This window comes from Pseudonaja textilis, chromosome 12, assembly GCF_049901715.1.
Source record: "Pseudonaja textilis isolate UNSWEBS1 chromosome 12, rPseTex1.2, whole genome shotgun sequence".
NCBI classification, from domain to species: Eukaryota; Metazoa; Chordata; class Lepidosauria; order Squamata; family Elapidae; genus Pseudonaja; species Pseudonaja textilis.
Window position 1 is genome coordinate 4,676,302 of NC_142001.1, and position 24,686 is coordinate 4,700,987.

Sequence of the window (24,686 nt, forward strand, 5' to 3'; positions counted from 1 at the left end):
TGGAAAAGTTGCTATCCTTACGATTTATATTGACTGTTTCCTAGTATGATTTGATTGCTTATTGCACCCTATGATTATCATTAAGTGTTGCACCTTATGATTCTCGATTCTTGATGAGTGTCTCTTTTCTTTTTAAGTACACTGAGAGCATTTGCACCAAGACAAATTCCTTGTGTGTCCAATCACACTTGGCCAATAAAAATAATTCCAATTCTAATTCTAGTCAGAAGAGGGTGGAAGTTTGTGTCATCGTTTATTGTTTAGAATTAGGTATGAGCCAGGACATACTGGTTAGTTGAACAAACTGATGTGTATCCATCTAGATCTGGGCTTTCCAGGTATATGGACTTCAAGTCCCCGAATTCCACGGCCAGCAAAGCCATTGCTGAGAATTTTGGGACTTGAAGTCCACACATCTTAAAAGTTCCCCCGGTTGAGAAACACTGACTTAAATTAAGAAGTTCCTGGATTTCTCGAGGGGTGGCTGTTTCTCTCTGGGAATGTTTGTGAGAGATTAGCCCCTGGCTGTCAAAGGGAAAGGTGAGATAAATCCAGAAGGTTTCCTCCAGATGGTCTTGCAACAGGTAAGCAAACAAGATAAGGATCCCTGAACTCTCTCCTGCCTCTGAAGGAACCAAACCCTTGTGTCTTGTAAGGAAATGTCTAGCAAGTCGTTATCTCCCTGATCTTCTTCCAACTCTTTCTTCAGATCATGTCAACAATCTCTTGTGAAGGGGGAAGATGGGTGTGTGTTCTGTCTTATCTGCTTGGGCCACCTGTTCCCTTTGAAGCTGGTTTTTGTTGCTTTGCTATCCCTGAAGCTTGGAGAAGGTTCCTCTCCAGACACCTGCAAGGGAATTCCCACTTCACCTGTCCCAGAGTCCATCTTTTCTATGAAGCTCTTGGCTGCGCTTGTTGGAAAAAGAGCCTCCAGACAGAGTGTTTTTGATAGATATAGAGATATAGTTAGATAGTGAGTGTGTGTGTGTGTGTGTGTGTGAGAGAGAGAGAGAGAGAGAGAGAGAGAGAACTAGCATCTCCTTCTATAGCAGGGACCCCCAAACTTGGCAACTTTAAGACTTCTGGCAGTTGAAGTCCCCAAGCCTTAAAAAGTTGCCATGTTTGACGATCCCTGCGGTAGGCTCTCCTGCTTGGGCGGAGGGTTGGACTAGATGACCCCCAAGTCCCCTACCAACGCTTTTAATTGCAAACGCTCGAAATCCAAGGCGGCGGCGCTGACGCCGCAAAGCCGGGAGCTGCGGAGCCGAGCCGAGCCGGGCCGGGCCGGGCGGGGGGGGGGGAGGCCGGGGCAGGGTGGGCGGGGGCGGGAGGCGAGCAGAGAGCCGGAGCCCGCTCCGTCTGCCCACCCGCTGGAATGCCGGCCGGGCCCCTTTGATTGGCTGCCGAGCGCCGGAGTCAGCTTTTTTTTTCTTTCCCCGGAGAGGCTTGCAGCGCTGCAAACTTTGCCTGGCTGGCGCGGGGCTTTTTTCGGGGAAGGGGCTGCCCGGCCTGGGGCTCCTCCGGCCATGCCGCGGGGCTGAGCATGCAGGGAAGGCCGGAGCTGCCCCCTGAGGCTGCTGCGCCCTTTCCCGGGACCCCTCCGAGCCCCCCGCGGGCCTTCCTCGGGGCATGCCCGACCGGGCGACTATGTCCCAGCAGCCCTCCATGAGTTTCCTCCTGGTGCCCATCCCGGAATACCCGCTCCTGGAGTGCGCGCCCAACAAAGTCATCAAGCTGGTGGTCCTGGGGGGCAGCGGCGTGGGGAAGACCGGTAAGTGCCCAGGGGAGCCCCCCAAGAACGGGGAGGGGTGCCCTTCCCCCCCGCCCTCCTCCTCCTCTTCCTCCTCCTGCTGACCGGCTGCGCCTCCAGCCGGTTCTCGGTTAATCTTTGACTGAACGGGGCGGTTCCGGCGCTGAGCTCGGCTTGTTTTGAGGAACACCGAAGTTCACCAGATGTTTTCTTCCCCCTTTCCAGGGAAAGAAGGCAGATCTTGGGTCGGGGGGTCGGGGGGGGGGGCTAGCGGGAGAAAAGGCAGGAGGGCAAGCAGGCGCCGGGACCGGAGGCGTTTTTGGAAAAGGCACCGCTGGGGTCTCCCAGAAGCTCCATTGTCCACCATTGGTCATTGACAAATCGGCAGGGTGGACAATCAGCCACGACTGAGATGCCAACAGATTAACAGAGTCGGAAGGGACCTTGTAGGTCATCTAGTCCAACACACATACCCCGCCCAAGCAGGAGACCCTGCCCCATTCCTGAGCGATGGCAGTCTGGTCTCTTCTTGAAAGCTTCCAGGGATGAAGCTCCCACAACTTTTGTCCCGTTGGTGGATTGTTCTCACTGTCAGAAAGTTTCTCCTTATTTCCAAGTTGAATCTCTCCTTGTTCAGTTTCCACCCATTATTCCTTGTCTGGCCTTTGGGTGCCTTGGAGAATAGCTTGACCCGCTTCCTCCTCTCTGGGGCAGCCCCTCAGATATTGGAAGACCGCTATCATACCTCCCCCTGGTCCTTTTGTTCATCAAAATCAGATTAAAGTCAGATTAACAGAGTTGGAAGGGACCTTGTAGATCATCCAGTCCAACCCCCCACCCTCAAATATTGGAAGACTGGTATCCTGTCTCCCCTGGTCCTTCTCTTTACTAGACTAGCCAAGCCCAGTTCCTGCAACCGTTCATCGTATGTTTTAGCTTCCAGTCCCCTAATCATCCTGGTTGTTTTTCTCTGTACTTTTTCTGGAGTCTCAGCCTCTTTTTTTATAGTCTGGTGAGCAAAACTGGATGCAGTTACTCTAGGTGTGGTCTTACTAAGGCTTTATAGAATGGTAGTAGTGCTTCTCTTGATCTTGATCAGTACCAGAAGCAAAATAAAGCACGAATGCAAAACCATAACAGTTACAGGTGGTCCTTGACTCCCAACCACAACTGAGCCCAAAACTTCTGTTGGTACCGCCGGATTGACCTCAGGCTGAAGCTGCAAGGGAGCCTCGATTAGCTAGTCAGACGGTGGTGAGACCTGAGTGATCCTTCTCGTAGAATAAGAGAGTTAGAAGGGACCTTGGAGGTCTTCTAGTCCAACCCCCTGCTTGAGCCAGAGACTCTATATACCGGGGGTCTCCAACCTTGGCACCTTTAAGCCTGGGGGACCTCAACTCCTAGAATTCTGGGAATTGAAGTCGCCTGGGCTTAAAGGTGCCAAGGTTTGGAGACCTCTGCTATAGACCATGTCAGGTAAATGGTTGTCCAGTCTCTTCTTAAAAGCCTCCAGTGTTGGAGCACCCACAACTTCTCGAGGCAAGCTGGGGAATTTCTTCTTTGTTCCAGGTTGCTTCTCTCCTTGGTTAGTTTCCATCCACTGTTTCTCGTCGTGCTTTCTGGTGCTTTGGAAAATAGGTTGATGCCTTTGCCTTTGTAGGAGCCCCTCAAATATTGGATCACTACCATCACACCTTCCACAGTCCCTCTTCCCACTAGACTAGACCTGTCCGATTGGTCATTGGTTGGCGGGCAAGCATTGTAATGTTGCATCTTATTTGTTTTATCGGTCAGTTTGTGGGTCACCAGAGTAACCCAGCTCAAAGCAGCACATATTGAGGTGAAAAGCAGCAAAAATAATTCATAGAAACAACCCTCCCAAATTCAGAGCCTGCTCACTTTGCCTCTTTTCCTCCAGACCCATACAGGTAAACCTCAACTTATGAACACAATTGAGCTCAAAATTTTTGTTGCTAAGCAAGAGGGTTGTTAATGTTTCCCCATTTTACAACTGTTCTTGCCACCATTGTTAAGTGAATCACTGCAGGGGTTAAATTAGTAACACGGTTGTGAATCTGGCTTCCCCATGGACTTTGCTGGTCCGAAGGTCCCAAAAGGGGATCACTCTACAACTGTCACAAATACGATTCAGTTGCCAAGCGTCTGCATTTTGGTCACGTAACCCTAGGGATGTGGCAACGGTCGTAAGTGTGAAAACTGGCCCTGGTTCCCTTTTTCAGGGCCATTGGAACTTCGAACGACCCCTGAAGGAACTCTTATAAGCTGAGAATTATCAGCATTAAAACTTGGGTTACAAATCTGTGACCGGAATCGGGGCCAGAATTTCCATTGCTAAGCAAGCGAATCATGCCCAATATTAGGAACTTTGGTTCAACTTTTGCCCTGCAGCTGTTGAGCAAATCTCACAATCGTTAAGCATTGACTTTTTGTGGGAAGGTTGCAGGTGTCCTCGCGTAACCCCAGAACACTGCAAACCTCATAAATATATGCAGGTCGCCAAGCACTTGAATTTTGATCATGTGACCCTAGGGATGCTGCGGTGGTCATAAATGGGAGGATCTGGCCATAAGTCACCTTTTTCAGTGCTGTTTCAGTTGCTAAACTTATGGTTGTAAGTTGAAGACTACCTGCATTTTTTTTTTTTTAAATAAATGTTTCCTAATGGTTGCAAGCTCCTAAACAACCGGGAGAAAAATATACTGTACAAAAACTCTTCCATTCCTGAAAAGAATGCTTCAAAGGCTTTCATTTTTGGAGGAAACCGTCTGCCCTGGTTCTGTGTGAAAGAAACAGTCATTCTTGCTTGGGGAAAAACAAGCACCGACAATGTTTCCCACCACCACCACCAAAAAACACCCCTCTCTCCCTCGACATATTTGTACATTGTTCCAAACTAAAAGCAATTGGAAGGAGGCAGACTTTTGAGTGGAGGAGAATCTGTCCAAATTGGTGAGTCAGTCTGTTTTGACTGGCAGGCACGTGGAAGTCTTCTAGGGTTCCTTGGCATCACTCTTGGATGGGCAGTGTATCCTCTGGCCTTCCAACTACTCGTTGGAAAAAGAGGGGAGACTCTAGAAATAGAGTCCAGAGAAGAGCAACAAAGAGGACCAGGAGACCAGGAGGCTAAAACATAACAATGAAGAGTTGTGGGAACTTGCGTATGTTTAGTCTAAGGAAGAGAAAGACTGGAGTACAAGAGAGCAGCCTTCCAAAATTTGAAGGGCTGCCACAAAGAAGGGCAGTTCAACCTGTTCTCCAAAGCACCTGAAGGGAAGACAAGAAGCCATAGATGGAAACTCATCAGGGAGTGAAGCAACCTGGAACTAAGAGGACTTTCCTAACTGTGAGAACAATCAACCAGCGGAACGGCTTGCCTGCAGAAGTTGTGGCTGCTCCATCATTGGAGGTTTTCAAGACGAGACTGGGCTGCCATTTGTCTGAAGTCATAAAGGGCGTCCTGTCTGAGCAGCGGGTTGGACTAGAAGACCTCCAAGGTCCCTTCCAACTCTGTTATTCTGTCTTCTACCATGGGATGGCTGAGCTGCTTAGCTCCTGGCCAGGCTGCCTATGGCAGAAACTCACTTAACAGCTGTCTTGGTTAGTAACATAAGTCTTGGGCCTGAGGATGGATTAGCTGTGTTAGGTTTCTCTCTTGCCTTTGTTCTGGAACTTGAAGGTGGTATAAATAGGGCACCCTCCTCCCATTGCCCCCATAGGAGCCCCGGAAGGTAAGCTGGGCTGGGAGAGGGAAAGTTACTGGTCTAAGTATTTGGGGGCAACCATTAAGCCAGTGATGTTGTATGTGGGAAAGACCTTGGGAGACAAGGTGAAGCGATGCTGCCTAGGGAACAGCCAGGTAAGAGGCAGCAGAGCCCACAGCAGGATAACGGGTGGAAAAAGATTCAGAAGAGACCTGCCCTGGTTTCTCAGGCTGTAAAGGAGACGGTGGGAGAGTTGAACTTTCAGACTTGCTAGAATCTTTAACCTGACAATAAAATAGGATTAGGTTACCCGGGCTGTGTTTACTGTCTGGTCTACCCAATATGCCTGTCATCCATCAGCGCAGACTTCTTGGGAGTTCTCCAGAAGTGAAGGAAGGGTCTCTGGAAGTAGGAAAGAGATCCCTGCGTGCAGAAACCCTGCATCTTAGCTGGTGAATGTTTGCAAAATCCTTTGTTGGAAGTCGATCAGGAGGCACCGGATGTACTTCCAGCTTCCATGCTGTGGGTTGGCTCCTAGGGCAGGATAAGATGGACACATCTGCTGCTGAAGGAAGACAAGGGACTGGGGAAAGGCAGCAAAATCCAGCAGGCACCAAAGGAGAAGAACTACTTGGACAAGGTTCCTCAAACCACTTCTTTGGACAGGTGGTGACTACAAGGAGCATTTGGGGAAAAGCTGTCTCGGCACCCACAGATTGTTTCATGAAGTGGAGAGATTTCACCTGCGTGGGAGCTCGTTGTGAAGAATTCTGAAATTGTTTTCCTGGAGGAATGGGCCTTGTATATCTTTGACCAAGAGGACAGGGATGATAGACTCTTTCAGAAGAAAAAGCACAAATATGGACATTAACGTCATCTTAAAAGACATGCTGGATTTCGTATCAGTGAGTGAGCAAGTGGATTACGAGATCTCCACGTGCTGCTACCTGCAGAGGGGGCAATGCCTTGGCCTTGTTCTTCTCTTTCTTCTTAGTCTTCTTTTGGAGCCTGGATCTGGGTTGGACAGGCTTTCAAAGTCCTCCTTAAAACAGGACACCTCTCTTAGCAACCACCAGAATTTACCCCAAAATTGCTTTTCCAAGGGGCAAGTGGACTTCCTTCTTTTTTTTTCCTTTGAAAATGTTTTTGCTTTTCATCCAGGAAGCTGATTCAGTTCTAACTGAAATTCTAACTGAGTTAAAACTGGAGAAGCTTCTTGGATGAGAAGCAAAACATTTTCAAATAAAAACTAAGGTAGTTCAGTTGCCTTTTGGAAAAGTAGCTTTGGGACAACCGTGACGTGGATGGCTGAGAATCTCCATAGATGTCAGGATTTACCTTTGTTAGGTGTGAACTATGAACTTTCCCCAAATCACATCCAAGGCTGGAGGCGGGCCTGGTTGGTCTTCAGGACTGGTCATCTTGCTAGGACCTCTGGGACACTTTGGGAATGTCATCTGGGTGAAACAAAATTCAGTAACCAAGATCACGGTGATAAATCTTACTAGATGTAGCTCATGCATTCTCATTTGCCAAAGATGAGGGTTAATGTGTGTATGTGGGAATGTGATGAAGAGAAGTGACAACGTCAAAGTCACAACGTCAAAGTCACGGGGTCCTTCCATGCACTCCGATTTTTAACCGCTACCGTCCCTTTTAATAGTCCATTTTCCCAGCCAGTTTATTTTTGGAATTTGGTTCTGATCTCAGAGTCTGGCAGGAGACCTAAAGCAGTGTGTGTGTGTGTGCAGTGTGCAGCAACTTTAAGATGGGTGAACTTCAATTCCCAGAATTCCTTGGCTAGCAGGCTGGCCGGGGGATTCTGGGACTTGAAGTCCACTCATCTTAAAGGCGCCAAGGGTTGAGGAATGTTTATCCAGGCAAGCTAGATCTCTGCTTGGGAGCAGTTTGCATGGGAAAACTGGTGGGGAGCACAAGGGTTAACCGCCCCCTACTTCCTTCCTTCTCCTTCCCAGGGTACGTCCTAATCTTTCACACGAGGAAAGTCAAGGGAACACCATGTCTCCGAAGCTTTGCATGCATGCATGCCTGGATCTTCCCATGTAGCCTCAGCCTCCACCAGATGATTTCATCTACCCACCCACCCAAGAGCGGTCTGAAACCGGAGCTCAGAGCTGATCTCTTTCGGGCTTGCCTTTCGCTCGGGAGAAAGCGCCTTGTTCTCACGTGGATCCTTTCCTCCAAGGAATAAGCTGGGCAGGAGGAGGGAAGAAAAAAAAAAAAAAAAACCTCTGCTGGAAGAAATTCCATTGAGTCAAGGAAGTACAATGAGTTGTGACAAGGGTGACACCGGTGGTGAAGGGTCACCCTTTCCCAGCCTCCCTGGCGAAAGAATGCGAGAAAGCCAGGCAAAAATAAATAAAGTGGGAGCCTTTTGAAAGTGTGAAAACACAATAGGAAATTTATAGCGAAGGCTGGAGGCCTCCTGGCCGGGCCTCCAATAACATCCCGTGGGCCCCCTTCCCCCCCCCCACCCCCCCACCCCCGGACACTCTGTCATGTGGAACGGATGGCTTCCTGGGGCTGCCAGTGTGAGAGGCGCGGCTGAAATCCGGAAGGCATCTTCCTCCTTGAGGGTCTTTGGCAAGAAGGGGCTCAAGAGGCCGATGGCCTCCCTTCATGGGAAGGAAACTTCCGGCAGAGGCGAAATGTTGGGGAGATCTTCAGTTTGATGAAAAGAGGAGAAGGAGATGGGAGGAGGAGGAGGAGAAAGAGAGGACGGGGATGGAGAAGGGGAGGAAGGAGGACAGGGGGAGGGGAAAGGGGGAGAAAGGGAGGGGGAGGGGGAAGAAGGAGGAGGGGATGGGGATGGGGAAGTCGGTGTCGACTTCTAGTGACCACGTCAATAGACATTCTCCATCTCTCCCCAACCTGAGCACAGCTTACTTGGGTCCCCAAATCAAAGGCCTCCCCCTCTGGGATTCCTAACAATCTTTGTCAAGATACAAAACTGTGAAAATATCTACAGACCCCTCACATCCCGGATGTGTTTGAACTCCTTCCCTCAAAACGACGCTATAGAGCCCTGCACAACTAGACACAAGGAGAGTTTTTTTCCCTGAATGCCATCACTCTGCTAAACAAATAATTCCCTCAACACTGTCCAACTATTTACTAAGTTTGCACTACTATCACTATTAATCTTCTCATCACTCCTTGTCATCCATCTCCTCCCACCTGTGACTGTATCAATGTAACTTTGTCGCTTGTATCCTTACTATCTATATGGACTGTCTCCTAGTATGATTTGATTGCTTATTGTACCCTATGACTATTATTAAGTGTTGCACCTGATGATTCTTGACTCTTGACGAATGTATCTTTTCTTTTATGTACACTGAGAGCATTTGCACCAAGACAAATTCCTTGTTTGTCCAATCACACTTGGCCAATAAAGAATTCTATTTCTATTTCTATTCTGTTCTGCTCTACTCTACTGTATTCTATTCTATCCTATTCTATTCTAAAACTGTGCACACTGGCTAGAAGAGGGCAGGTCTCTCCTCCTCCTCCTCCTCCTCCTCCTCCTCCTCCTCCTCCATTTTTTCCCTTTTGTGGGGTGTTTTCTGATTTTCGAGTGGTGATATATCCTCTCTATATTATTGTATGACTCCCTAGGTGGGAAATGCTGCTTTTAAATGACTCTGAAGGTTTTTGAGGACTATTTTATGCATCTTTTCTTTTAATTGGAGATTCCTTTGAAAATACAGTGTGCAGAGTCCTGTGCTCTGATGAAGTTACTACTTGGGTAATGAAACATCTGCAAGAAAACAGCCAACTTCAGAGAGCACCAAGGACCTCCGGTCTTCCCCTTGTTCCTCCTCTTCCTCCTCCTGCGTTCTTCATCTCCTCCTCCACTCCACAAACCCCGCTCCCTTCAAGTACTGATGATGTTACCTAGTTAGGTCATGAAACATATGCCAAAAAAGGCCCCCAAGCTCCAAGAGCAGCAAGGACTCCACGGTTCAACCTTGGACTAAAGCTGGCTGGAGAATTCTGGGAGTTGAAGTCCACAAGTCTTAAAGTAGCGAAGTTTGGGGACCCTGTTCTGACCTTGGCTTCCCCAAAAAGCACTAAGCCGACTCTTTGCCCCAGCAAAACCCTTTTTGTTAAACAAAGGTGAATTTCTTGCATCCACCTTCAGCCCAAGGCCTGGCAAACTGTCTTTCAAGGGTGCAATGAAGAGCACCGAGGTTATTTAGCCTGGAGAATTTCCAAGTAAAAAAAAGCAAAGTTGGATGGAGAATTCTGGGAGTTGAAGTCTACAAGTCTTCAAGTGGCCAGGTTTGGGGACCCCTGATCTACTGAGCCAGCCAGCAAGAGGGGTTTCCAACCCCCCTTGCCCCCACCCCATTAATAATGAAACTCATGGGGTGGCGAGGCAGTGAATGGGCGCGTTTAATTGCCCCTCTTTCCCCGCCGTGGCAATTCCTGGGTCCATTAAACACCCTCCCGCCTTTTCTCTTGTTTTGCAGCCCTCATCGTGAGGTTTCTCACCAAGAGGTTCATCGGAGACTACGAAGCCAACACGGGTACGTCTGGCTGCTGCCTTGTGGGGTTTGATGAAAGCAAACGGGGTGGTGGTGGGGGGCTGTGTCTCTGTGGCTCCAGAGCCTGGAAGGGCGAGAGGTTGGGTGCGTGGGTGGGTGGGCAGCTCCCGGCATCCAAGGAGGAGAACTGAGTCAACCCAGAGGAGGCTGGGAGGGGTGTGAGGGGGTCTGTTTTTATGGATTCAGAAATGTCTCATTTTCAGGTCCTCCCACTCGCTTTCGAATCTCGCTCCTAGCAAGGACGGTCCTAAATCAAAGCTCTGTGATTTGCAGCCTATGCCCCCCCCCCCCAAAAGGGAAAGAGGTTGTACTTTTTTAAAGCCAGCATCGCCTCGGTGGAGTGGGAGCCCAGAGACGGACACAGTTTTAATTAAAAAGAAAGGATCAAAGGGGTCCTGCCATGCATCCCCTGAACAAACAGAGGCCACCTCTCTTCTGCTTTTGTCTTCTGCCAAAGAATGGGGCTGAGGGCTTTTTTTCAAAAGAGCAGCTTCAAAGGGAGGCTTTTGTCTGCTTCTAGTGCTATCAGAAAGGGAGGAGGATGGGGGCCCTCTGAGTTGAGGGGGGGGGCTTTTGTCGTCTGAATCACCCCAGATCCAGTCTGTGTGTGTTCCTGTGCAGCAAGCAACGGCTGGGTCCTCTTACAGTGGAATACGAAGCTTTGCTAAGAGCAAAGGAATTGCTTGGGGATGCTTGCCAATCCAACGCGAGAAGGAAGATCCCTAAGACTGATTTGGAAAATACTGTAGGGATGCACCACGCAGAGATGGTTGGGAGGAAGAAGCGCTTCGCGGCTCACACAGACACAGGGGTGTCTCTGCTGTGGCTGGGAGAGGCCTTCTTCTGGTTCAGGCGTCCATGTAAACCTTTAAAAAGGTGACTCTGATTTCACGCTTACTCTAAAGCAGGGGAACTTGGCCACTTGGAGACTTGTGGACTTCAACTCCCAGAATTCTCCAGCCAGCATAGCTGACAGAGTATATGATCCTAGGGTTGGAAGGGACCTTGGAGGTCCTGTAGTCTAACCCCTGTTCAAGCCAGGAGAACCCTATACTAGGGGTCCCCAAACTCAGCCACTTGAAGACTTGTGGACTTCAACTCCCAGAATTCTCCAGCCAGCATAGCTGACAGAGTATATGATCCTAAGGTTGGAAGGGACCTTGGAGGTCCTCTAGTCCAGCCCCTGTTCAAGCCAGGAGAACCCTATACTAGGGGTCCCCAAACTCAGCCACTTGAAGACTTGTGGACTTCAACTCCCAGAATTCTCCAGCCAGCATAGCTGATAGAGTATATTATCCTAGAGTTGGAAGGGACCTTGGAGGTCCTCTAGTCCAACCCCTGTTCAAGCCAGGAGAACCCTATACTAGGGGTCCCCAAACTCAGCCACTTGAAGACTTGTGGACTTCAACTCCCAGAATTCTCCAGCCAGCATAGCTGACAGAGTATATGATCCTAAGGTTGGAAGGGACCTTGGAGGTCCTCTAGTCCAGCCCCTGTTCAAGCCAGGAGAACCCTATACTAGGGGTCCCCAAACTCAGCCACTTGAAGACTTGTGGACTTCAACTCCCAGAATTCTCCAGCCAGCATAGCTGATAGAGTATATTATCCTAGAGTTGGAAGGGACCTTGGAGGTCCTCTAGTCCAACCCCTGTTCAAGCCAGGAGAACCCTATACTAGGGGTCCCCAAACTCAGCCACTTGAAGACTTGTGGACTTCAACTCCCAGAATTCTCCAGCCAGCCCTGACATTCATTTAGGGACTCTGCAAAGTTACATCGGCGTTGGAAAAAAAAGTGACTTATGACCATTTTTTTCACTCTTATGCCATTGCAGTATCCCCAGGGGTCACGGGATCCGATACTGGGCCACTGAGTCGTATTTACGATGGTTGCTGTATCCCAGGATCCCCTTTTGCGACCTTCTGACAAGCAAAGTCAATGGAGAAGCCAGATTCACTTAACAACCGGGTTTACTGACTTCAGAACTGTGGTGATTCCGTTAACGACCGTTGCATAAAAGGTCGTAAAATGGGGCCAAATTCATTTAACAAATGTTTCACTTTGCAATAAAAACTTGTGGCCGTAAGTGGAGGACTACCTGTATAGATAGTCCTCCTCTTATAACCATTTGTTTAGACCAGGGGTCTCCAACTGGGCCCCTTTAAGCTTGGCGCGACTTCAACTCTCAGAATCCTGGCTGGGGGATTCTGGGAGTTGAAGTCCGCCAAGCTTAAAGGGGCCCAGGTTGGAGACCCCTGGTTTAGACCACCTGATGTTACAGTGGTACTGAAAATGCTCCTCCCAGCACTTGACCGTGGCCACATGATCAGGATTCAGGTGCTTGGCAAATGGCCTGCGCTCATGGACACCTCCATGGGGCCACCGGATCCCTGTTTGTGACCTTCTCGGCTGGCTTCCTGCAAGGGAACTGCAGTGACTTGTGTGTAACATCTGTGGCAAAAAAAAAAGAAGAGTGTAAAATCAGGCATGGCTCACTTAAGATCAGCCTTGCTTAGCGACAGGTCCTTCTGGTTGTAAGTCGAGGACTACCTTGAGGTTAGTTTGATGCAGAGGAGTACCACACTGAAGGCCTTTCTAAGCCAGCTGCCACAGAACCTATTTTTATTTCCGGACTGCCTGACCTGTTGGTGCCTGTTGAGGTTTCTACTCTTCGCAGAAGTCCTGCTCTGCGTCTCATCCGTCTCCTGGGGCTGACAGCTGTTTACATTAGCAGAAAGAGGGGCCGGATGGATGCAAAACAAGGAATTCCCTTATGACGGAGGTCTCCAATCTTGGCCCCTTTGAGACTTGGGGACTTCAACTCCCAGAAGTCTCCAGCCAGCACAAACCCTCTTGCCACAGTTATTAAGAGAATCACTGCAGTTGTTAAGTTAGTAACATGGTTGTTAAGTGAATCAGGCCTCTCCCATTGATTTTGATTGTCAGAAGGTCTCAAAAGAGGATCATGTGACCATAGCAAAGCTGGCTGGGGAATTCTGGGAGTTGAAGTCCGTCAGGCTTAAAGTTGCCAAGGTTGGAGATCCCCGGACTAGACAGCTCTTTGTCCAGAATGGGTTAGAGTCTCCTGCTTGAGCGAGGGTTGGACTAGAAGACCTCTCAGATCCCTTCCAACCCTATTTTTCTCTCTTCTAACGTGTCTGTCAAGTACCAGGGAGATCCAGGCAGTTCAACAGAGTATCAAGATGTATTGCTAGCTGAAGCTCTCTACAAGAATCTGGGCTACTAACAGTCAAGGCAACTTGGTGGTAGATAAGGAATTCAAGGTGTGCTGAACTTGTCCCCCTTGTGGGCACAGGGCCCTTCCCTCGGGCGCAGCCTGGCCATCTCCTACAGCAGGGCCCCCTAAAAGTTGGCAACTTTAAGACTTGTGGACTTCAGCTATGCTGGCTGGAGAATTCTGGGAGTTGAAGTCCACAAGTCTTAAAGTTGCCATGTTTGGAGACCTCTGCCATAGGGCATGCTTCAACGGCCATAAGTCACTTTTGGCAGTGCTGTTGTAAAGTTTGTCCAGTCACAAAATGAATGGTTGTAAGCGGAGGACTTCCTACGTCCATTCTAAATAAGTTCAAATCACCGGGGCCAGGCGGATTACCTCCCAGGTTTCGAGAGGAGCTGGCCGATGTGATCTCAGAACCACCGAAGGTGACCTCTCCAAGTTGGTTAGCCGAGCTGCACTTTTGACTGGGGGTGTGTTGTTGTACACACAGAGGCTCTTGTGCGATATGATCGCGAGTATTTTGGGCATGGATTTGGGACACAGTGGAAATTTGGCTCCACTGGCTCCCTGGAAACATTTCGGTGCATTTGCTCCCATTCTTGGCCACCCAGGTGAGCAGAGTTTTTTTTTCAACCAACCACAATAGAGGCAATTTGCACAAGCCAGTTTTGCAAAGAATTCAGTTCGTTTTTAATAAGTTTAGAGCAGTGTTTCCCAGCCTTGGTGACTTTCAGATGCATGGATTCCCAGAATTCCCCAGCCAGTCAGGCTTCCAGTGGTAGGATTCAAAAAAATTTACTACCAGTTCTGTGAGCGTGGCTTGGTGGGTGTGGCTTGGTGGGCGTGACAGGGGAAGGTTACTGCAAAATCCCCCTTCCCTCCCCACCCCACTGACCTGCTTTCCAGCTCCGTTCTCCTGTGCAGGACAACCAAAGGAGACCCAGCCGATCAGCTGTGGGTGTGGCTTGGTGGACGTGGCTTGGCTTGGTGGGCATGGTGTGGCTTAGTGGGCATAGCTTGGTGGGCATGACAGGAGAAGGATATACTGCAAAATCCCGCTTCCCTCCCCACCCCACTGACCTGCTTTCCAGCTCCGTTCTCCTGTGCAGGACAACCAAAGGAGACCCAGCCGATCAGCTGGGACTCGATGGGAGGCAGAGAAGAGATGGGGTTGGCGGGGCCACTCAGAGGTGGGATTGGCCGGCTCTCTGAACTACTCAAAAGTTCCACTACCGGTTCTCCAGGACTGGCCAGAACTGGCTGAATCCCACCTCTGCATGCTTCATTCTATCTTGAATGGTATAAGGGGGTTATACCATTGAGGGGGTTGAGCTAGAAGATCTCCAAGGTCCCTTTCAGCTCTATTCTATTCCGAGTGATTCTTAGACGAAGGAGCCGAGGGCAAAGACCAAATGTGTGGGATAAACGGATGGCTATATATAGTGGGCTAAATGGATGTCATATTCCTGCAGGCAGATCCCTAAATCAGACTGGAAGTGAACTTTTAATGCCGTTGGGTAAAAGTCTCTCTACCCTCTGGCTTATTTCCTATTTCATAACAGCTCATCACACTCTCTAAAAACCTTTTGCCTAGTTTCCCTTTCTGAAGTGTAATCCTTCAACTACCCCTCCCACCAGCCTCTGCTTTGGTGTATTTTATTGTTAGCAACAGGAGAAGGGAAAAACCTGTGCAGGGTCAGAGAAATGAGCCAAGCTATCTGAGTCCTGGGCTCTTCTTGCGAGGAAAAAGCAACTTTTAGCTCTCTCGGGCTGCCCATCAGGCTGTGGTTGGTGTGGCGGGAAGAGGTTTCGGCTAAAAATAAGAATCGGTCCAGTGTGAAAAGGAAAAAAAAATGAAAAAGAAGTTTAGAAGGTGTTCCTGTGCAGTGGCTGGAGTTAGGTTGGGGTCTTCGCCCTCAAGGCAGAACCTGAATTATGGATTGAAATTCCCTGGAAGTGGATTCAGATTGGGTTTAGGAGGAAAATATCGGGGAGGGAAGAGAAAATTACTATCACTGGTAGTATAACGAGTGGTGGGATTCAAATTTTTTTACTACCGGTTCTGTGGGTGTGGCTTGGTGGGCGTGGCAGGGGAAGGATACTGCAAAATCCCCCTTCCCTCCCTACCCCACTAGCCTGCTTTCCAGCTCTGTTCTCCTGTGCAGGGCAACCAAAGAAGACCCAGCCAATCAGCTGTGGGTGTGGCTTGGCTTGGTGGGTGTGGCTTGGCTTGGTGGGTGTGGTGTGGCTTGGTGGGCATGGCTTGGTGGGTGTGGCAGGGGAAGGTTACTGCAAAATCCCCACTCCCTCCCTACCCCACTGACCTGCTTTTCAGCTCCGTTCTCCTGTGCAGGGCAACAAAAGAAGACCCAGCCAATCAGCTGTGGGTGTGGCTTGGCTTGGTGGGCGTGGTGTGGTTTGGTGGGCATGGCTTGGTGGGAGTGGCAGGGGAAGGTTACTGCAAATTCCCCACTCTCTCCGTACCCCACTGACCTGCTTTCCAGCTCCGTTCTCCTGTGCAGGGCAACCAAAGGAGACCCAGCCGATCAGCTGGGACTCAATGTGAGGCAGAGAATAGATGTGGGTGGGGCCAGTCAGAGGTGGGATTGGCCGGTTCTCCAAACCACTCAGAATTTCCGCTACCGGTTCTCCAGAACCAGTCAGAACCGGCTCCGTTACTTATAGCAAGGGTCTCCAAACTTAGCCACTTTAAGACTTGTGTACTTCAACTCCCAGAATTCCCCAGCCAGCTTTGCTGACCTACTTCCATTCAATTAGTGACCAAAGTTACAATGGCACAGAAAAAAGTGACTTATGACCATATTTCACACTTATGACTGTTGCAGCATCTCCATGATCAGGTGATCAAAATTCGGGCACTTGGCATCAGACTCGTATTTGTGATGGTCCTGGGGTCACGTCATCCCCTTTTGCAACTTTCTGTCAAGTCAAGTCAACGGGGAGACCAGGGTCACTTTAACAATTGCAGTGATTCACTTAACAACTGTGGCAAGGAAGGTCATAAAACGGGGGCAAGGCACAACTGTCTTGCTTAGCAATGGAACATTTGGGCTTGGTTACGGTCGTACGTTGAGGCCTTTACTAGACTTACATTAAACTTACGTGCTTCCTGGCTCTCAACATTCTTGCCTTAGAAGCAAGAAAAGTGAGCAGACTGTTTGGGGCAAAATTGGAGGAAAGTCAAATAAATACATGTTGTATCTCTGTGATGGTGGCACGCAGAGACATTTGTGTGGGCACGCGAGCCCCTGCCAAACATACCTGCACTGCGCATGCGCACACCTCACAGCTGATTTTCGGCCCATTTGAGGCCATTTTCGCCCTCCTGGAGGCTCTGCAGTTCTGGAAATACCAGAAGTGACGAAATGGGCCAGTTTTTTGGCCTCCAAAGGCTCCAGAGGCTTCCCTCGAGCCTCTGAGGGGCCGAAAAAATCAGCTGGGAGGCGCACGCATGCGCAGTGCAGGTAAGAGTCAGGGCGGGGGTGTTGTGCATGCCTGCGCAGGGTGGGCAGGGCACATTGCATTTTGCGCTTTTGGCGCACCCCAACAAAAAGGTTTGCCATCACTGCTCTACCTGATCTATTAATTATCTTCCCACTTTTCCTTCTTCCTCTTTAGGCGCTTTATACTCCAGGAAATTCACCATCGATGGGGAGCAGATTTCCTTACAAGTCCAGGACACGCCGTTCGTTTCCCTGGAGGTATAAAGCGTAATTCCAAATAGCCTTTGATCTCTTACCCAAGGCAGCCAAGGTGTCCACAGGATGTGGCCAACATACAGGTAGTCCTCGGCTTACAACAGTTCGTTTAGTGACCGAAATGATGGCACTGAAAAAGTGACTTATGACCGCTATTCACACTTACGACTGTTGCAGCGTCTCCACAGTCGTTCAGGCGCTTGGCAACTGACTCATGTTTATGACGGTTGCAGTGTCCTAAGATCACACAATCCTCTTTTATGACCTTCTGACAAGCAAAGTCGGGGGGGGGAGCCAGATTCATTTAACAACCGTGTTACTAATTTAACAACTGCAGTGATTCACTTAACAACTTGGGTAAAATGGGACAAGACTCACTTAACAAATGTCTCACTTAGCCACATTAATTCGGGGCCCAAGTGTGATCATAAGTGGAGGACCAGCTGTAATAGCCGCAGAGGTGCCGTTAAAAGTTCTCTGGGAAGCCCCTGAGGATGCGCAGAGCTGGGAGGGCAGCGATGGGAGCCTCACCTGGGCTTCTCTGAGCGCATCCTGTGGACAGCCCTGAAATCCGGGCAGTGCGTCGCAGTTGGGGAAACGAGGAAAGAAGGAAGGAAGGAAAGAGGGGAAGAAGTGGGGGGGGGGGAGGAAGGATCCCTGTTAGGGCTTGACCCTGTAAGTGAACTTGGCTTGTGCCCACGCCATGAAGGACTTATTTGTTTGTAGATTTACATGCCAGATTTCTAGGCCACCCAATTCCAACCAGCTCAGTCTCAAGGCTAATTTTCAGTAGTAGAGATATGGACCTAATTGCTGATTTCGATGTGTGTGTGTGTGTGTGTGTGTGTGTGTGAGGTAGGCCTTGGTGGGATGTGCTTGTGAGCCTCTACCTTATGCATCTTTCTTGGTCTTAAAAATTTGGAGCCATGATTTGTAGAGTAAGCCAACGGGCATCTTCTCCTTTTGTAAAAGAGACCTCGGTCGGGAAGTCTCACCTGTCGGGCTGTTTTCAGCTCCGTTCCAAACAATCATTTCCAAGCAAGGGTTTTGTAAGCCAGTTTCAGCCCTGGTGTGCTGGGAACAAGTAGACAAATCAATTCATGCTTAGCAGCAGTTCTATCCCACCCCTTAAAAAAAGAGTTGGCTTAGTGCTTTCTGGGGAAGCCTAGTGAGGCCGAACACCTTGCTTGCCACAGTTGTTAAGTGAATCACTGCAACTGATAAGTTAGTAACCTGGTTGTTAAGCGAATCCGGCTTCCCCATTGACTTTGCTTGTCAGAAGGCTGCAAAAGGGGGATCATGTGATCAGCTACAACTGTTGTAAATGTGAGTTGCCAAATGTCCGAATTTTGATCAGGTGATCACTGGGATGCTGGATCCCAAGTGTGAAAAACGGTCTTCAGTCACAGTTTTCAGTGCCATTGTAACTTTGAAGAAATGTTGTAAGTCAGGGACTACCTCTAGTAACTCAGCCAGTGGCTCCTTCAACACCCTCTGGCCTAGCTCTGGTTTTGACTTTTTTTTGTCGACTGGCACTTAGCTCTTTCCTCCTGGTTTTTGGTGGCAGGACGAGAATGACACCATCTGTTGCCAGGAGCAGATCAACCGGTCCATTTACTGGGCCGACGGCTTCGTCTTCGTCTACTCCATCACGGACTACGAGAGCTACCGCGTCATTCGCCCGCTGCACCAGCACATCCGCAAGATCCACCCCAATGCCAACATCCCCTTGCTGCTGATGGCCAACAAAGGGGACCTGCTCCGGGCCAGGCAGGTGTCCACCAAGGAAGGCCATCAACTAGCCAACGAGCTGGGCTGCCCGTACTCGGAGGTCTCTGCGCGGGAGAACTGCGAAGGTGTCCACGAGGCCTTCCAGCAGCTGTGCCGGGAGCTGAGCCGGATCATTGGGAACTGCAACGGGGAGAAGCGGAGGGGCCTCCACCTCATCCGCCCCAAATCGCCCAACATGCAGGAACTGAAAAGGAGGCTCAAGCAAGCCTTGTCTTCCAAAGGCAAAACCGCCACGATGCTCTGATGAATTTTAAAGGGTCCCTTTGGGCCATAGCGGGCCAGGAATAGCCATGGGGGCCTGGTGAGGGTCAGCTTGCCAGCTGTTTTGGGGTGCATGTGAAAGAACCCCTTTCCAGAAATGAGACTAGGACGGCCGGGAATTCGGGGAGTTAAGCCCTTTCACTAGACCGGGGTCTCCAAACCTGGCAACATGCTGGCTGGGGAATTCTGGGAATTGTAGTTCACAAGTCTTAAAGTTGCCACGTTTGGGGACCCCTGCATTAGATGATCCCCAAGAGGGCCCTAAGGAACGGGGCACCTTCATTCTCAGGATCGGTTTCAGCTTCTTCACCTGCACGAGACAAACAGGTGAATACCTCTACCTGCCCCCTCCAATGCGGCTTCAGTCATCGTCTTGGTTCTTTCTCCGTATGTCAGACAACCATCTTCTCTAAGGTTTAGGTGCCAAATATATGTTTGTGTATGACAGTTAAAGGGAAAATATAACCACACATGCAGTATGAATGTGTTATGAAACTGGTAGCACAAGAGGAAAGATGGTTGGTGGTCTCTCCATTGGACAATCAGCTCCTGCTGTAGATGATCTTTCTGCCTTCCTCTTCCACCATATCAAGAACCAGCACAACTTTTTAAGGGTAGAAGAGAACCCTAACCCGAGCTCCTTTCCTTCCTTCCTTCCTTCCTTCCTTCCTTCCTTCCTTCCTTCCTTCCTTCCTTCCTTCCTTCCTTCCTCCCTTCTTCCTTCCCTTCCTCCCTTCTTTCCTTCCTTCTCTCTGACATCTTCCTTCCTTCCCTCCTCCTCTCTATTACCTTCCTTCCTTCCCTTCTTTCCTTCCTCCCTCCCTTCCTTCCCTTCTTTCTTTCCTTCTCTCTGACATCTTCCTTCCTTCCCTTCTCCTCTCTATCACCTTCCTTCCTTCCTTCCTTCCTTCCTTCCGTCCATCCTTCCTTCCTTCCTTCCTTCCTTCCTTCCTTCCTTCCTTCCTTCCGTCCTTCCTTTCTTTCCTTCCTTCTCTCTGACATCTTCCTTCCTTCTCACCTCCTCTCTATCACCTTCCTTCCTTCCCTTCTTTCCTTCCTTCTCTCTGACATCTTCCTTCCCTCCTCTCTCTATCACCTTCCTTCCTCCTTCCTTCCGTCCTTCCTTTCTTTCCTTCCTTCTCTCTGACATCTTCCTTCCTTCCCTCCTCCTCTCTATCACCTTCCTTCCTTCCTTCCCTTCTTTCCTTCCTTCCCTCCTCCTCTCTATCACCTTCCTTCCTTCCTTTTCCCCCCATACCAAGAACCAGCACAGCTTTTTAAGAGTAGAAGAAAAACAAGCCCATTCCTTCCTTTTCCGTATTTCACGATGGCTATTTCAGAGGACTAATCCATAGCTGATCTCTGGCCATCCAAACACTTGAAATCAATGACTTGTTTATCATCACAGTTGATCTCATAAATGTTACAAACCATCTGGAGTTTTGTTATTCATCCATGGAATAAACGAAATTCACCTGGGAGTTAATCTGGTTTGAGCCCATGAGAAGAACAGGTGGTCCTCAATGTACGACAGTTCATTTAGTGACCGTTTGAAATGGCTTAAGATCAGTCTCGCCCTAAGAACCGTCCCCGCAGCCACAGCACGGTGATTCTGGGGCTTGGCACCCGTTCATGATGGTGGCAGCGTCTGGGTCACCATTTGCAACCTTCCCAGCCGGCTTCCCGTAAGCAAAGCCACTGGAGAAGCCAGCAGGGAAGGTTGCAAATCACAATCCCATAATGTCTCACTTAATGACTGTGGCGATTCGTTTAACAACTGTGATCCAAAAGGTCATAAAACTCGGTGCAGTCATGTGATGTCTCACTTAACAACCATGCCATTTAACAATGAATTTTCCGGCCCCATTGTGTTCATAAGTGCCGTCCTTTTCGAGGCTGGTAAAATGAGGACCCAGATTGTTGGGTTGACTCTATAAACTGCTTAGAGAAGGCTGTAAAGCCCTGTGAAAGCGGGATAGAACAGGGGTCTCCAACCGTGGCAACTTTAAGACTTGTGGACTTCAACTCCCAGAGTTCCTCAGCCAGCTGGCTGAGGAACTCTGGGAATTGAAGTCCACAAGTCTTAAAGTTGCCACGGTTGGAGACCCCTGGTATAGAAGTCTAAGGGCTATTGCTATTACCAGTACCAGAACTAATGTATGCTTCTCCATGCTGGATTGTGGGCATGAAGTATGCCCTTAGTAGTCCTAAGTGAGTAATGATCAGCCCTTTCTCACTTTTGATCCTCAGCATTCCCATAGCTTTGCTTCAACTTCGATGATAGAGGCAAATTGTGGTGAAGAGAAGACAGAACAACCTTTTGTATCCTTACAGCCAACATCTGAGGGGCTGCCCCAAAGAAAAGGGAGTCAACCCATTCTCCAAAGCACCAGGTGGCAGGAGAAGAAGCAATGGATGGAAACTAATCAAGGAGAAGAAGCAACCTAGAACTAAGGAGAAATTTCTTGACAGCGAGAACAATTCATCAGGGGAACAATTTGCCTTCAGAAATTGCGGGTGGGCTTCATCGCTGGAGGTTTTTAAGAAGAAATTTGAAGAACCACTTGTCTGAAGTGACAAAGGGTTGGACTAGAACAGGGGTGCCAACTCAAGTCCCGGGGGATGGATCTGCCCCGCAGGGTGCTTAGATCTGGCCTGCAGGGACACCCCGGAAACAGCAAAGGACTGGCCAGCGATGTCTCTGCCAGTCAAAATGGAGCTTGTGCGAGACCTTCCCAAGCTCCGTTTTCACTGGCCGAGGATTGCAGGAGGCCATCGCAGCCGAAAACGGAGCTTGGGAGCCCGTTTTCACTGGCAGAACGCTTGGACCACGACAGGCGCCCCTGACACAAGTGATGTTGAGCTGGCCACGCCCACCCTGCCCCACCCCCCCAAGGTCAAACTCAACCCTGATGTGGCCCTCAATGAAATCAAGTTTGACACCCCGGGCTAGAAGATCTCCAAGGATCTCTTCCAACTCTGTTAAATATGAGTGTCTGTAACTTCAGGATCACGGGCCGATCATAGCCACTACTGGTAGGGAGCTTGGAGATCTGTAAGAGCAACAACAATTGAGCCATTACTCTAAACAGGTTTACCCAACCTGATGTCCTCAGACTAGAGCAGAGGTCTCCAAACGTTAAGACTCGTGGACTTCAACTCTCAGAATTCTGGGAGTTGAAGTCCGCAAGTCTTAAAAGTTGCCAAGTTTGGGGACCCCCGGACTAGAGAATAGAAATACATTCTTTCTATAGGAATAATTAAATAAGATGATATGTCTGAAACAGCGAATCAACTGAGAGTAATGGGGGAATGGATTCCAGTTACCAGGGAACTGCCTTGTTTTTAAAAAGGAGGTTGGGAAACTGAGGCAGACTACTCAGGATCAGCAATGGCGTCTTGTACAAACAGGAGAAACCAAGTGGAAGGGCTGGAGAGAGCTTGACAGACAACTCGTCCGTCCACCCTGAACTTCAGTGACTGGATACGGACCAGCAAGAGGCGTCTTTTGAAAACGTGCCTGAGTTATAAACTTCAGAGAGATCATTGTTCCTGCCACTGCTGGCGGCAGAGAACTGCACCAGATCAGCTGCCAGGCTGAGCCCATCGAGCAACCGAGCTGCTCTTTTTTGCATCGGGCCTGTTACAAAAACAACGGGATTAGAAGTGCCGACAGATCCGAGACGGCATTTCCACGGGCGGAGTCATCCCTACCATCAAGTAGAAACGGATTGTCGCTGTTTTCTTTCCAGTTGTAGAAACGGAGGGCCTAAGATTCGAAAGTAGCAGGAAAGAGATACCAGGAAGTCCTTGACTCAAAACAGTTCATTTAGCAACTGTCTGAAATTACAATGGCATTGAAAAAAAGTGACTTATGACTGTTTTTCACACTTATGACCGTTGAAACATCCCCAAGGTCATGTGATCAAAATTCAGGCGCTTGGCCACTGATTTGTGACTGTTGCGGTGTCCTGGAATCCCCTTTTGCAGGGGTCCCCAAACTTGCTGGCTGAGGAATTCTGGGAGTTGAAGTCCACAAGTGTTCAAGTTGCCAAGTTTGGGGACCCTTTTGCAATCTTCTGACGAGCAAAGTTCAATGGTTCACTTAGCAACTGCGTCACTAACTTAAGAACTGCCATCTTTCCTTTAATGAAGGTGGCAAGAGAAGCCATCAAATGGGGCAAACCTCACTTCACAACTGTCTTGCTTATCAACAGAAATGTCGGGTTCCTTTGTGGTCGTAGGTTAAGGACCACCTGTATGAGAAGTTCTCCGTGTTTGACCTAATGTTTCTCATTTCACGTGACATGAAACCCATCGTGGCTGGTTCAGAGTTCTTCACCAACGGAGACATGGAACCAGCCTTGTGGGCAACTGCCAAGTCTGACTGCCAAATCAGCTCCATGCACATTTCTGTATTCACACTTTTGTACTGTAGAGTAACCAACTGCTCAGCCCAATCCAGAGCTACTGTATAGGGTAGGGGTCGCCAATCAGTGGGCTGGAGACCACTGGTGGTCCACAAGAAAAATTTGGGTGGTCCACAGAGAAATGTCCCCCCCCCCCAAGCAATTATTCCAGGCTGTGTGGGAACACAAGGCTGCGCCGCCCACATGGCCCGCATGAACACAAGACTTGTGTCTCTTGCATTGTGAACAACACGAGGTAGTGAAGGGAGGAGGGAAAGGGCGGAAACTTGCCCCACACACCTCGCCCAGCCACAGGGCTGCTTCTTTCCGCTTCTTTTGGCTGCATGCAAGGAAAGCAGCAGAAGTATTTCTTTCTCCCGCCCCCAAACACTGCCAGAAATGAGTCTTTGGGACCCTGCAAGGCCTCCTGCTGCAAGAGGCTGCACCGGCAAAGACTTATTTCTGGCAGAGTTTGGGGGAGAGAAAGAAAGACTTCTGCTGCTTCTGCTGCTTTCCTTGCATGAAGCCAAAAGTCTCTCTCTCTCTCTCTCCCCCTGAGAACGGAGCTGGAGACGGTATCCTTTGATCCCAAATAAAGAACGATCGATCAGTAGGAAAATTTTCCTGCAGACTTTTTTTGGGGTTTTTCCCAGGGTCTCCTGTCCACAGGATTTAAAATTATGAGCTTGGTGGTCCCTGAGTTCCAGAAGGTTAGCGACCCCTGATACAGGACAATCTTACAAATATGGAGGAGCCAGTTTCTGACACATGGCATGCATACAGTCATGTTTTGAGAGTCGTGCCAGAACCTTGGTTAAAGAAACAAGATTCCAGATTGTCCCACAGGTGCTTTTTCAAAAGACAACTGGACTTTCTTTGTTTTTCCTTGAAGACGTTTCGCTTCTCATCCAAGAAGCTTCTTCAGTTTGGACTGAATGATGGAAAATGGAAGGATTTATATTCCTTGTAGTCACCTGATTGTTAGCACTCTTTCTGAGAGTTGTGGAGGCCACTTCCACACCCATTTGCACTATTCAGGTGACTTTGAGGGCATGGATAAACCTCCACGACTCTCAGAAAGTGTGCTAATGACCAGATGACTACAAGGAATATAAACCACTTTTTTCAGTGCCATTGTAACTTTGAATGGTCAGTAAATGAACTGTTGTAAGCCGAAGACTGTTTGTACTCAAAACAATGCTTTTCAAATTATTTCAGTGCCTTGTT

The 24,686-nt window shown here is 49.2% G+C and overlaps 1 protein-coding gene across 2 annotated transcripts; it reads left to right on the forward strand.

The window, feature by feature from the left end:
- Positions 1-1,367: 1,367 nt before the first annotated feature.
- LOC113437953 (ras-like protein family member 11A-like) lies at positions 1,368-20,914 on the forward strand. Of its 2 annotated transcripts, XM_026703160.2 has the most exons (4): positions 1,373-1,771; positions 9,969-10,025; positions 16,919-17,001; positions 18,566-20,914. In XM_026703160.2, the coding sequence occupies exons 1-4, from the start codon at positions 1,630-1,632 to the stop codon at positions 19,031-19,033; spliced, it is 750 nt and encodes a 249-aa protein (XP_026558945.1). In that variant the 5' UTR covers positions 1,373-1,629; the 3' UTR covers positions 19,034-20,914. The 2 variants fall into 2 exon arrangements, with proteins under 2 accessions (XP_087797008.1, XP_026558945.1); XM_087940882.1 differs by lacking the exon at positions 9,969-10,025 and having other exon boundaries at positions 1,368-1,771.
- Positions 20,915-24,686: the final 3,772 nt, after the last annotated feature.

What these genes read in the sequence shown, in the direction of transcription:
- LOC113437953 (XM_026703160.2), top strand. Translation starts at nt 1,630, where the DNA reads ATGCCCGACCGGGCGACTATGTCCCAGCAGCCCTCCATGAGTTTCCTC. An exon ending in CAGCGGCGTGGGGAAGACCG is followed by an intron (nt 1,772 to 9,968) that starts GTAAGTGCCCAG and finishes CTTGTTTTGCAG; the next exon opens with CCCTCATCGTGAGGTTTCTC. An exon ending in CGCCGTTCGTTTCCCTGGAG is followed by an intron (nt 17,002 to 18,565) that starts GTATAAAGCGTA and finishes TTTTGGTGGCAG; the next exon opens with GACGAGAATGACACCATCTG.